This window comes from Megascapheus bottae, chromosome 16, assembly GCF_031878675.1.
Source record: "Megascapheus bottae isolate mThoBot1 chromosome 16, mThoBot2.hap1, whole genome shotgun sequence".
NCBI lineage: Eukaryota > Metazoa > Chordata > Mammalia > Rodentia > Geomyidae > Megascapheus > Megascapheus bottae.
The window spans coordinates 2,686,331-2,697,864 of NC_143524.1; the positions used below are offsets into that span (position 1 = coordinate 2,686,331).

Here is an 11,534-nt window from a genome sequence, read left to right on the forward strand (position 1 = left end):
TCAAGTCTGGGAAATCTGGCCACGCACCAGTGAGTACCTAATGCCTGGCGACTCAGGAGGCTGAGAATTGAGGCGCGAAGTTCAAAGCCAGCCCAGGCAGTAAAGTCCAAAAGACTTTGGGTCATAGAGTTGAACTCAGGGTTTGAGCGCTGTCCCTAAGCTCTTTTTCTTTTTCTTTTTTTTTTCAAATCAAGCTAGCACAATACCACTTTGAGCCACAGCTCTACGTGTGGGTTTTTTTGTTTTTGTTTTTGATGTTTAATTGGGATGCTAGCTTGGGCTGGCTCTGGAGTGTGATTCTCAGATCTCGGTCTCCTGAGTAGCTAATAGGTGTGAACCATTGGCACTCAGCTCTAGGAAACTCTAACCTTCAAAAAGCAGAAGTGGAGATGTAGCTCGAGGGGTAGAGAGCTAGATTTGTATGAAGAAGCTAGGGGACAGAGCCCTTAGCTTGAACTCAAGTTCAAGCCAAGTTCATGCCCCATTGGCACTTAAAAAAAAAAAAAACTCTGAGAACTCAGTACGTCTTTCTGGGGCCACAGCTGCGCCTGGCTAGTTTGTTGGGGCAGGATCACTATAACTTTTTGCCAGCATTGACCTCTAACCTGCACCTCCCAGTCCCAGTGGGTGGCTGGGATTATAGATGTCAGGCTTTTGAGAGCCCGCCAGGTGCCTTTGCAACTCCAGGGGAACTGGACTTGTGCGAATGACAAGCCCACACAGTGAGCAGGCCCCCCGAGAGGGGCTCTGTGCAGACCACCATCCCGTGACCAGCACTGGGGTCAGGGTGGAAGGGGCCCAGGGACACCAAGGATTTCCACGGCTTAAATCCACTTGATTACAAGACCCTACTGACCCAGCTGTGGGGGTGCGAGCACCTCAAAAGCATTCTTGTCACTGAGCCAGCAGCTTCCATGTCTTCCAAGACTCAGCAGTTTCTTGCGAGCCAGCGTTTACAGGAAGCATGCATGGTTCTTACTGTCTGCTGATGACCTCCCTGCCCATCCTACACCTGAGCTCTGCCAGTTCTCAAAGGATGTGGGCAGCAGCAGCACTGCCGGCCAGCACGACCCCTTCTACGCCTTGGATTCTCACTCTCTTGAAAGGAAGGACACCTAGAGACTAGGGCACACAGAGGGGCCAAGACACCAGCCTGGAAGCGCACAGCAACCAGTATTTATTGGAAGGTTGCCCCACCACCGGAGGGGCAGGGAAAACAGTGTTCTCGGCGACATTTCTCTCCTCCTAAGGAGGTTACATGTGTCTCAGAGCAGGGGCCGTGGGGCCTGTGATCTTTACATGTGAGGCCCCCAGCAGAAGGGACTGGTCACCTAGGAGTCCCTGCCCCTTCCGCACAGCTGTGCGCTCAGTCCTTCCAACCACAGCGATCTTCCCAGGCCTTGAGCGGAGGCAGGAAGCACTCTGACCTGGAGGTCACAGCCCCAGAGCTGGCCAGCCCTGTCCATCCCCGGTGTGGGCTCCCCGACTGCTTGCGAACGACTGGTAAGAGCAGCTGCCACCTGGCCCCCCTCTGAGAACAGGGGAAGATGGAGAATTACCACCCCCAACCCTCTGAAAAGTAAACCTCCCGCCCCTGCCAGGGCCAGTGGTCAGCACTTACATCCTCGTCCCGCTCCAGCTCCAGGCCGGCCTCCAGCAGGTTGCCCTCATACTCCTCCCTGCGGAAGTGCTTGTCATCTTCGTGGTGGTCTGTGGAGGGTTCGGAGGAGCCCCCGTCCATGGGGCTCCCCTTCCCGGGCAGGGGCTGATCCTGCCTGACGCTGCGGGTCCCCGGAGTGGCGTCATTGGGCTGGACCCGCCTGGTCAGAGGCCTGCTGCTGGACGGCCGCTTGTGGGGGTACACCAAGATGTAGTCCACCTTGCGCTTGCCGTCTCGGAAGTATAGGCCATACTTGCACTTGGCATCAGGGTTCACGGACAAGGAGTTCAGTAGCTAAGGTGACAGGAGAAGGAGGTAGTCTCTGTAAGGTGCTCATGTGGGCTTTGGAGGGAGCATGTGCAGGGCTGGCCACTCACTCATCCACTTATCTCCTCCTCCATCCACCGCCCATCCACCATCAGTCATCATCCATCCACCCACCCACCTTTCCCTCCACCCGCCCATCTACCCATCCACCCATCCATCCATCCATCCATCATCAGTCATCATCCATCCACCCACCCACCCCTTCCTCCGCCCACCCGCCCATCCATCCATCCATCCATCCATCCATCCATCCATCCATCATCAGTCATCATCCATCCACCCACCCACCCCTCCCTCCGCCCACCCGCCCATCCATCCATCCATCCATTCACCATCAGTCATCATCCACCCACCCACCCATCCATCCATCCATCCATCCATCCATCCACCCATCCATCCATCCATCCATCCATCCACCATCAGTCATCATCCATCCACCCACCCACCCTTCCCTCCACCCACCCATCCATCCACCCATCCACCCATCCATCCATCCATCCATCCATCCATCCACCATCAGTCATCATCCATCCACCCACCCACCCTTCCCTCCACCCTTCCCTCCACCCGCCCATCCGCCCATCCACCCATCCATCCATCCATCCATCCACCACAGTCATCATCCATCCACCCACCCTTCCCTCCACCCGCCCATCCGCCCATCCACCCATCCATCCATCCATCCATCCATCCATCCATCCACCACAGTCATCATCCATCCACCCACCCTTCCCTCCACCCACCCATCCATCCATCCATCCATCCATCCATCCATCCATCCATCCATCCATCCAGCATCAGTCATCATCCATCCACCCACCCACCCTTCCCTCCACCCACCCGCCCATCCATCCATCCATCCGTCCATCCATCCAACCATCCACCATCAATAATCACCCATCCATCCATCCATCATCAACCATCCATCCATCCATCCATCCATCCACCATCAATCATCATCCATCCATGCACGCACCCCTCCCTCCACCCACCTACCCACCCACCCACTCATCCATCCATCCAACCATCCACCATCAATAATCACCTATCCATTCATCATCCTCCATCCCATCTACCCATTCATCCATCATCCATCCATCCATCCATCCCAACCATCCATCCACCCACCCATCCATCCATCCACCATTCAATAGTCACCCATCTATTTGTCCATCCATCCACCCAACCATTCACCCATCCATCCATCCCTCCATAATCCACCCATTATCCATTCATCAATCCTTCATCCATCTATCATCCCTCCATCATCCATCTATCATCCATCTGCCCATCTATCAATCCATCCATCCATCCACCATCAACCAACCATCTATCTACCATCAGTCTATCATCCACCCATCATCCCTCCATAATCCAACCACTATCCCTCAATCCATTCATCTATCCATCCATCCACTCATCCATAAAACCACCTATCAACCCATCCAACCACCCATCCATCTATCCATCCAGCACCAACCCATCACCTATCCACCATCTGTTATCCATTCACCAATCCATCATCCATCTCCATAATTCATCCACTACCCATCTATCTATCCAACCATCCATCAATCCATCCATCCATCCATCCATCCATCCATCCATCCATCATCTATCCATCCCCTCATTCATCCAGTAATCATCCATCGGTCATGCATTGTCCATCCACCCACTCATCCATCTATCTACTCATTCATTCATTTGTTAGCCACCATCATCCATCCATTATTCATAATCCATCCATCCACTCATCCACTCACTCAACAATCACAAAGGAATGCATATCCACAGGCTCTGCTCCCATGGGTTCTGCATCCAAGTTCTAACTGATCGAGGTTAGAAAATATTTACTAAGAAACTTTGCTACCCATGAAGACCAGGGTTCAATTCCCCAGTACCACATACAGAGAAAAAGCTGGAAATGGTGCTGTGGCTCAAGTGGTTTAGAGCACCCGCCTTGAGTAAAGCCCAAGGACAGTGCTCAGGCCCTGAGTTAGAGCCCCAGGACTGGCAAAAAAGAAAGAAAGAAACCTTGCTGTCAAGCATCAATGACTCACACCTGTAATCCTAACTACTCAGGAGGCTGAGATCTGAAGCTCTCTCATGAGATTCTTGTTTCTAATTAATCACCATCACCACTACTAACAACAACAAAGCCAGAAGCAGAGCTGTGGCTCAAGTGGTAGAGTACCAGCATTGAACAAAAACTGTAAGGGAGAGCACCCAGGCCCTGAGCTCAAGCCCAGTACCAACACATCCAAGAAGGAGGAGGAGAAAGAAGAAGAGAAGGAGGAGGAGGAGGAGGAACAACTTTGTATCTGGGCTATGTCATTCTACCCTCGAATATGCAGTCCCCAGCATTTCTGCTGAGCCTCAGGTTTGCTCCCCACTCTGGGTATTCAAGCTTCTATTTGTAGGAAGAGCAAACTGGTACCGTGTGTGTGTGTGTGTGTGTGTGTGTGTGTGTGTGTGTGTGTGTGTGGACTAGGGATTATTGTTTGTGTCAGTTCTGGGACTTAAGCTCTACCACTTGAGTTACAGCTCTACTTGTGGTTTTGGTGATTCACTGGAGATAAGAATCTCACGGACTTTCCTCCTGGGGTAGCTTCAACCTGATCCTCAGATCTCAGCTTCCTTGTTGCTGGGATGACAGGTGTGAGCCAATGGTTTCCACCTCTACTCAACCTCTTGAGCAATGCCCCTAGCCCTTTCTTTTTGCATTTCGCTTTCCAGACAAAATCATCAGATCCTCCAGCCTCAGCCATTGGATGGGCTGGGATTACAGCTGGATGCTCTTGTGCCCAGCTGGGATGGCACTTTCTCATTGTGGGAAGCTGCCCAATTAGTGGCCCCTGCACTCAAGCCCTCTGGTGGGTGCCAGCCCTTGCTCTATCTTAGGTACTGGAGGAAGCTGAAGGAGAGGGGACTTTTGCCCTCTGGCTCCTGGAGCACAGGGAGGTAGGTAAGAGCCCCCCAGAGGAAAGGCTAGGGACCTCAGGCTTGGGGCAGCAGGCCCAATTTCAAGCCAGCACTTGGTTCTGGTCCAGCTCCACGGCCTGGGGTGCTGGGGTCCCTCAGTGAGTCAGGATGGGCCGCCGCCTGCCAGAAGGATTAGCTGAACTGCGCAAGAGCAGCTCCAACAACGTGGCAGGGTCCAGAGCCGGGAACCCCGTCACCCATCTCCCACCCCAGGCCCAAGGGCAGGCACTGCTCTGGCTGGCACCCCAGGAAGCTGGAGAGTGCAGAGTCATGGTGAGCTGGCGGTTACCCTGCACCATGGGGCAGGAGAGCCAGGCCCCAAGGCAGATCCTTGGAAGGTGGAGTGGTGCATGGGGGTGGGCTGGGCCCAGCAGGGCTAGAGGACAGGAGGTGCCAGCCAGCGTGGACGTGTGGAGTTGCAGTGTTGAGAGCCAAGGCTCATCTGTGGGCCATCAGCATGCTGGGAGCCCCAGGTGCTCTGTGGCCCCGCCTGGGGCTCCGTCCTGATGTTCCAACAGGGAGCTGCCATCCCCATGAGGCCTGGAGTCACCCCCAAAGCCTGGGTGGGCATCCCCGCCTTCTCCTGTGTCTCTTCTTCCTCACCCCTGCCCGGATCTGTGTGCCCACAACACATCACTCCTGTCTCTGCCCTTGGACGAAAACTGCACCGGTGGCTCACACCAGCTACTCAGGAGGCTGAGATCTAAGGATCGAGGTTCAAAAGCCAGAAGTGGAGGTGTGCTTCCACTTAGAGCCACAGTGTTAAGTGCTCTCTAGCCTTAGGCAAAAAGCTAAGGGACAATACCCAGGCTCTAACTTAAGGCTACAGAACTGGCACAAAAAAGAAACTAAATAAAACAAACCTTATTTTCAGGGCTGCCTCCATTAACTAGCATGCAAGTAGTCTGCCACTGCACACACCAGTGTCCGGCTCTCTGGGGCCTCTGAATTGTCTACTGCCTGCAGGTTCTTAACTCATCCAAGCCCAGAGACCAGAGGTGAGCAAGTACGGGGGACCCAGCCAGCCGGGCTACTTAACAAGGTGGGGAAACCACACCTAGGAAAAGGGAATCAATTCAGAATGATCTTGAGGGAGTGCTGGAAATCCCCTCAAAAGGGCCCTCAGGGCTCTCGAGGAGAGTCTACATTCCAAACTTCAGGGCCACGTCTTTAGGAAGGCATGAGAGAAGGAGAGGTGGCCAGGGCTGGAGCCAAGTACGAGATGGGCAGTGCCCTGCCTGCATTCAGAGACCAGTTGGGCCCTGCGTTCAGAGCTCAACCTCTCTGTGCCACTAGATCCCTAACTCCTAATCCTTAATATGTAATCCACAGTCCGCACACGGTCATTGCACGGATTTGCTGTGTTTATTTTAGCACAGAAAGAATGGGGTGGTGGGGAGGCCGACAGAGAAAATGAATCCCATGGCTAGAGTGGACCCTCAGGGAAAGATGGTTCAGGGCCAACCCCAGATTTTGCCTTTAGAAAGGAGTTGAACCAGCAGGGGGCAGCATGCAGCCCGGCCTCAGGCCAGGGCCCCTCCTCCAGATCAGTCCTAGGATGCAGGGAAAGTGGGTTTGTCTGTCCAGGACTTGGCTTTATAAAATGAGATAGGGCCGACTCTAAGTATTGGACTGTACACCCTGGAACACGAAGTGTGGGCTCCCTCCTCTACACTCGATACGGCTGCAGGGCAGACCCGTGCTGGGCTGGGGAGCAAAGTGGGGCGGACTGGGCCACGGCAGGGCCACCAGCAGGGCAGTGGTGGCTGGGAGGCCATCTGTGGAAGGATGGGGGCTTTTCTTTGCAGAACAGGCCACAGGCAGCCACACAGTGCAGCAGGAAGGATGTGAGTTAGACTTCATGCTTCATCCTCGAACTTAAGGCCCATGAAAGGTTTACAATACCCGCAAACTCTCTTGCTTTGCCTTAAGAAGGGGGCAGGTGGCTCACATCTATAATCCTAGCTACTCAGAGGTGGACACCTGGAGGAGCACATTTCAAAGCCTGCAGGGGAGGATGATCTGTGAGACCCTGAAATCCAACGATCAAAAGGATCCAGGTGGGGCTGTGGGTTCAGTAGTAGAACACCACCAAGAGAAAAGAAGCTAGGGGCACTGCCCAGGCCCCGAGGTCAAGCCCAGAACCAGCCTACAAAAGGGAGGCAGGGAAGGGAGCCGTGCTTGGGCACCACCTGGACCTGCGGCTGAGAACCACTCCTGGCTGTCAACCCAAGGCCGAGGCCCAGTCAGGCCAGGAACTTAAACAGGTGCCTCCCAAGCCTCTGCTTCCTCATCTGCAGGACGGGTGGGTGGGGGGAGACATCCCCTGATTTAAATCACAGGATCCTGGATGCGGGGGGGGGGGGGGGGGGGGGGGGGGGGAGCCCCTGGGGGAGCCTCTGTGGGAAAACCGTGGAGGAGTGCCCCAGGGGCACCTGGGAAAATGTCACAGCAGGAGCCCCAGCTCCACCCATGGCGGCAGGAAGCCCACCTGCCTCCATTCCCAGGTTCCAGAAAAGGGCAGACAGGACGGAGCCTGCCGCCCACAGCTTAGACGCTGAGCCCCTGTGAGGAGGTGGGAGTTCTAGGAAAAAAAACAATGGTTGCTTTCCCAGAAAAAGGGAGAAACAAAGCCCGGGACCTGCAAACTGGTTTTGAGACTAAATTTCAGATCCGAGAGGAACTGGGGTTTTAAACTTCACAACCAATGAATGTGTAATCGGTGCGCAAGCTCTGTGCTCTCCTCCACACAGCCGGCCTGGGACAGAGGAGCAGGGAAGAGCTCCAACTTAGCAGGTGAGCTGACCCCAGGACACTGGCTGTTTCTGGGTGTCCAGTCTGAGTGGAACCCTGGATTCAGGACATGGGGAGCCTTCAGTTTAAAGGGGGGAATACTTGAAGATGAGCAGTTTAATGCAAGGGCTCTATTCACCTGGACTGTGCCCTGTCATGTATTCCTTCTTTTTAAGGAGTTCTGGGGTTTTTACTTGGCCTGCTGCGGCTAGACAGATGCTCTTCTACTAAAACCATGCCTCTAGCCTTTTCCGCTTCAGTTTACTTTCCAGATCTCCTGGTTTTCACCCCAGCCTATTATTATTATTATGCCTTCCTTTTTGTTCAGACGCCAGGAAGTGATTTGCCCCTGGAACTGGAGGGCAGGGCTTCTTCTGTGGCTGAGGTGTGCACATTCGGGATAGGTGTCTGGTGATGGGATGGGAACTTTCTGGAGTGCAGCCAGGGCTCTCTGGCTTTCACATGTACAGGGCCGCCCAGGCTGGTGACTCAGGGTAATGACTGAGCAGACTGAGTTGTCCTGGGGATGCCCTGGGAAGCTGTCCTACCATCCTGACTGCCCAGAGAAGCCACTGGCTCTAGTCATAGCACCTCCCCCCTCCCGAAACAGGGAGAGGCATTAGCAGCCAGGTGAGAAGCGAGTCCCTGGCCTCCCCTGGGGGTTTCTAAACTGTGGAGTCAGGGGCCAGGCTGCCTCACTGGGGAGTCTGGGGCTTCACCTGGCGGAGGTTGGGGGGGCCAGGGGCTACTGAGTAAGTCAGGTACCAGACCGGAAAGCCAGGACCCAGGGCTGTTCTTTCTGCTTCATTTGTCCCATACCCAAATCATTCCCTCACAGAACGGGCTCTGTCTCTGGAGTGCCCACCTCCTCTGGCCACCTCTGTCACCTGGGTTCCACCATACTGTGTATTCAGCACCTCCTTCCCCAGAACAGCCCTTGCAGGAAGCTTCCAGCAGCCCCCACCTCTGTGTCTGGAGTTCTCCTGCTGCCCCCAGTCGGAGAGCATTGGCTTGGGAATAGGTCACCTGCCCTCACATTCTGGCCCATCACCACAGCACCTACCCCAAGAGTTGTGAGTTCAACAAGCCAGGGCACAGTGCTGGCCCAGGGCTGTGCAATTGTCCTTTGTCATGGTCACCAGTAGTGGTGGCATTCCATCACCTTTCCTCAAGCTCCCGAAGGGAAGCGTGGGCCTTCCCAACCTCTCTCCCTGGATGCCCAGGGACAGGCATGCTGCCAGCTGGGTTCAGATGTCACCACTGGCCTTCTAAGGCCCAGTCTACCTCTATCCTTACCACACCTGCTGGGTGTGGACCCTGGAGGGTCCCTAGCTCAGCAAGACCCCAGGTCCTCACGTGGCCCTCTTCTGCTGAGAGCTCAGGGGTGTCACCTGGGCCTGAGCCTGCAGGTCCTCCACCCTGCCCCCCATCCCTGAACTCAGGGGCTCCCCTCCTTCCTGCCTCCTCCCCACACCCCTGGGGTCCTCCCGACCCAGCCAGGCCCTCCAGCCTTTCAGCTCTAGGCCAGGCCTTGGGGGGGGGTGCGGGGTTAAAGCGTCCCGGGGCGAGGGGAAAAGGGGATTTTAGATGGTCTTAGGGCCCAGCGGGCGGCCCCGCCCCTGCCCGGCGACGGCCACAGCCTCTCCTCTCCCTAGAAACTTCGTGATGGGAACTTAACTCTTCCCGGGTTCTGGGACCTGAGTTGCTGGGTGGGGTGGGGGGCCCCTCCCCACCGGGCCAGCGTCCAGGGTCTCGGCCTTCGCGAGCCGGGCTGCCGGCGGTGTAGAGCCGACCAGCCAGGAAAATAATCTCCCCCGCGCGGCACCCGCCGGGTCTGCGCCGGGCGCGGAAAGTTCCCCGCGGGAAAAGTTCCCCGCGGGGCGGGCGCCCCGGCGCGGCTCGCAGGTGGGGCCCGGGCTCCGGCCTTCCCGGCGGTTGCGCCCTGGGTCCGTCCCTCCGCGTGGCGGCCAGCTTGGCCCTGGAGCCTGAACCCCACCCCGATGCAAGTCGGGGTGCCCCGCCACGGCGAGCGCTCCCGGGCGAGCGGGCCCCGGGCGCACGTGCGCGGCGGGGCCCCCGTGGGGAGCCCGGGCGCGGCCGCCGCCCCGCGCAGGTGCGCGGCCTCCCGCCCCGCGCCCGCGCCGCACCCGCGCCCCGCTCACCGTGCCCTCCGACGGCAGGCAGCCCAGGTCCTCGATGGCGCAGATGTTGATGATGTGAACGCTGCGGTCCTCGGCCGGGAGCGTCGAGTACTTCTCGTTGACCCGCATCGCGGCGGCCGGGGCGCGGGCACCGCCGGGCGGCGCGCCCTCCCCATCCACGGGCCCCGCGGCCTCTGCAGGGAGACGGCGGACAGGCGGTGGCACGGGCCGCGCGCGCGCGCGCGCTCGCTCCTCCACCGCCGGCTCGCAGGGGGCCGGGCCTCCCCGCGCCCCGGCCGGGGCCGCCGCAGGGGACGTGGCCGCCTCCCGCCCCGCGCTCCGCCCGCCCGCCCCGCCGCGCCTCCCCCGGCCGCCGCGCCGCCACCTGGCCGCTCGTCCCCGGGGCCGCGCGCCGCCACCTGGCCGCGGGTCCCGGCCTCGCCGCCCGCCGCCCGCCGGCCTTTCCTTAAAGACGCAGCGGCGGGCGCGGCCGGGCCTCCGCGGACGTGCGCTCCCGGGAAGGAGGCTCCGCTCCCGCCGGGCGGGCGCCCGGGGCAGGGGCGTCGTAGTGAGCGGAAGCTGCCCGGAGCCCCCGCTTTGCTGAGCTCTTGTGGGGGCCGCTCGGGGGCTTGAACCCGGGGCCGGCGCCGTCCCCGGGAGACCTCGGGGGGCGGGGGTCCCTCTGCGGCCCCTGGAATCCCCGCGGCCGGGGCAGGGGCCCTGCCTCCCCTCGCCGCGGGGCGGAGGCTGCGCCTGGCCCCCTGGCCCGGTGGGGGCTCCTGGGTGGAGCCCCGGCTTTGACCTTCCTCCCTCCAGAAGGGAGCCCTGCCTGGTGCACCCCGGCTGTCTCCCCACTGGTCCCCACTGGTCCCAAGCACAGCCTCCTCCGGGGGGGCCTCCAGGGTCTCCGGGAAGGCCCCGCCCGGGGAGTCCGCTTTCCTCGACCTCCCTACCTCCTGCCGGCCCCTGGGGTGCTCTGTGGTGCAGGAAGCCAACCCGAACCCCTGCAGCATCCAGGGCCCCCCCCCTCCCACTGCACACTGGGCTCCCCTGAGCCCCCACATCTCAGGGGCACCACCTTCGTAGGCTGGTGCTTCACAGTTGCTGGTGGCAGGGCCAGCCAGGAGCTCAAGGCCTGCAGAAGCCATGGATTGGAAGGCTGACTTGGTTCCCAGGATGAAAGCTGGGGGGCTGGGGGGGGAGGGTGTGCCTGAGCCCTGAGGCGGGAGGAGGGAGGGGAGATGGGCAGAGGGGCGCTAGCTCGGGTACTTCCCAGTCCCCGTGGCCCACTGGAGCCTCTGTCTTCTCCCGAGTACCAGGCCTGTCCCAGGTTGCCATGTGGTGACTCCTGCCTCAGTGTCCAGCCTCAGTGGCTGCTGGGCTTCCACTGTCTACTTGTGGCTGCCTGGGCCTCCCTCCCCTCTGTAGCTTAGCATGTTAGGAATTCAAGCTTGCAAACTCCTTGAGCTTCGAGAGGTGCTAGAGGGCCCTGGGTCCTCAGGCTGGTCACACCACGGGCAGACTGGCTCTACAGGACCCTTGGTTGCCCCAGACAGCAGGGCAAGGGCACATAGGAAATGAGTCCTCCATAGCTTCCACCAGGCCCAGGCCAGAGAGAGTCCCCAAGGTCA

General features: G+C 58.7%; 1 protein-coding gene across 1 annotated transcript in view; it reads right to left on the bottom strand.

The window, feature by feature from the left end:
* Ano1 (anoctamin 1) overlaps positions 1-10,163 on the bottom strand; it is a 63,232-nt gene extending 53,069 nt beyond the window's left edge. The window contains exons 1-2 of the mRNA XM_090347192.1: positions 9,925-10,163; positions 1,622-1,954 (exon numbers count right to left, since the gene is read on the bottom strand). Coding sequence (XP_090203318.1) covers positions 1,622-1,954; positions 9,925-10,032 — 441 coding nt within the window. The 5' untranslated portion in view covers positions 10,033-10,163. The remainder of the gene's footprint in view (positions 1-1,621; positions 1,955-9,924) is intronic.
* Between the last annotated feature and the right edge of the window lie 1,371 nt (positions 10,164-11,534).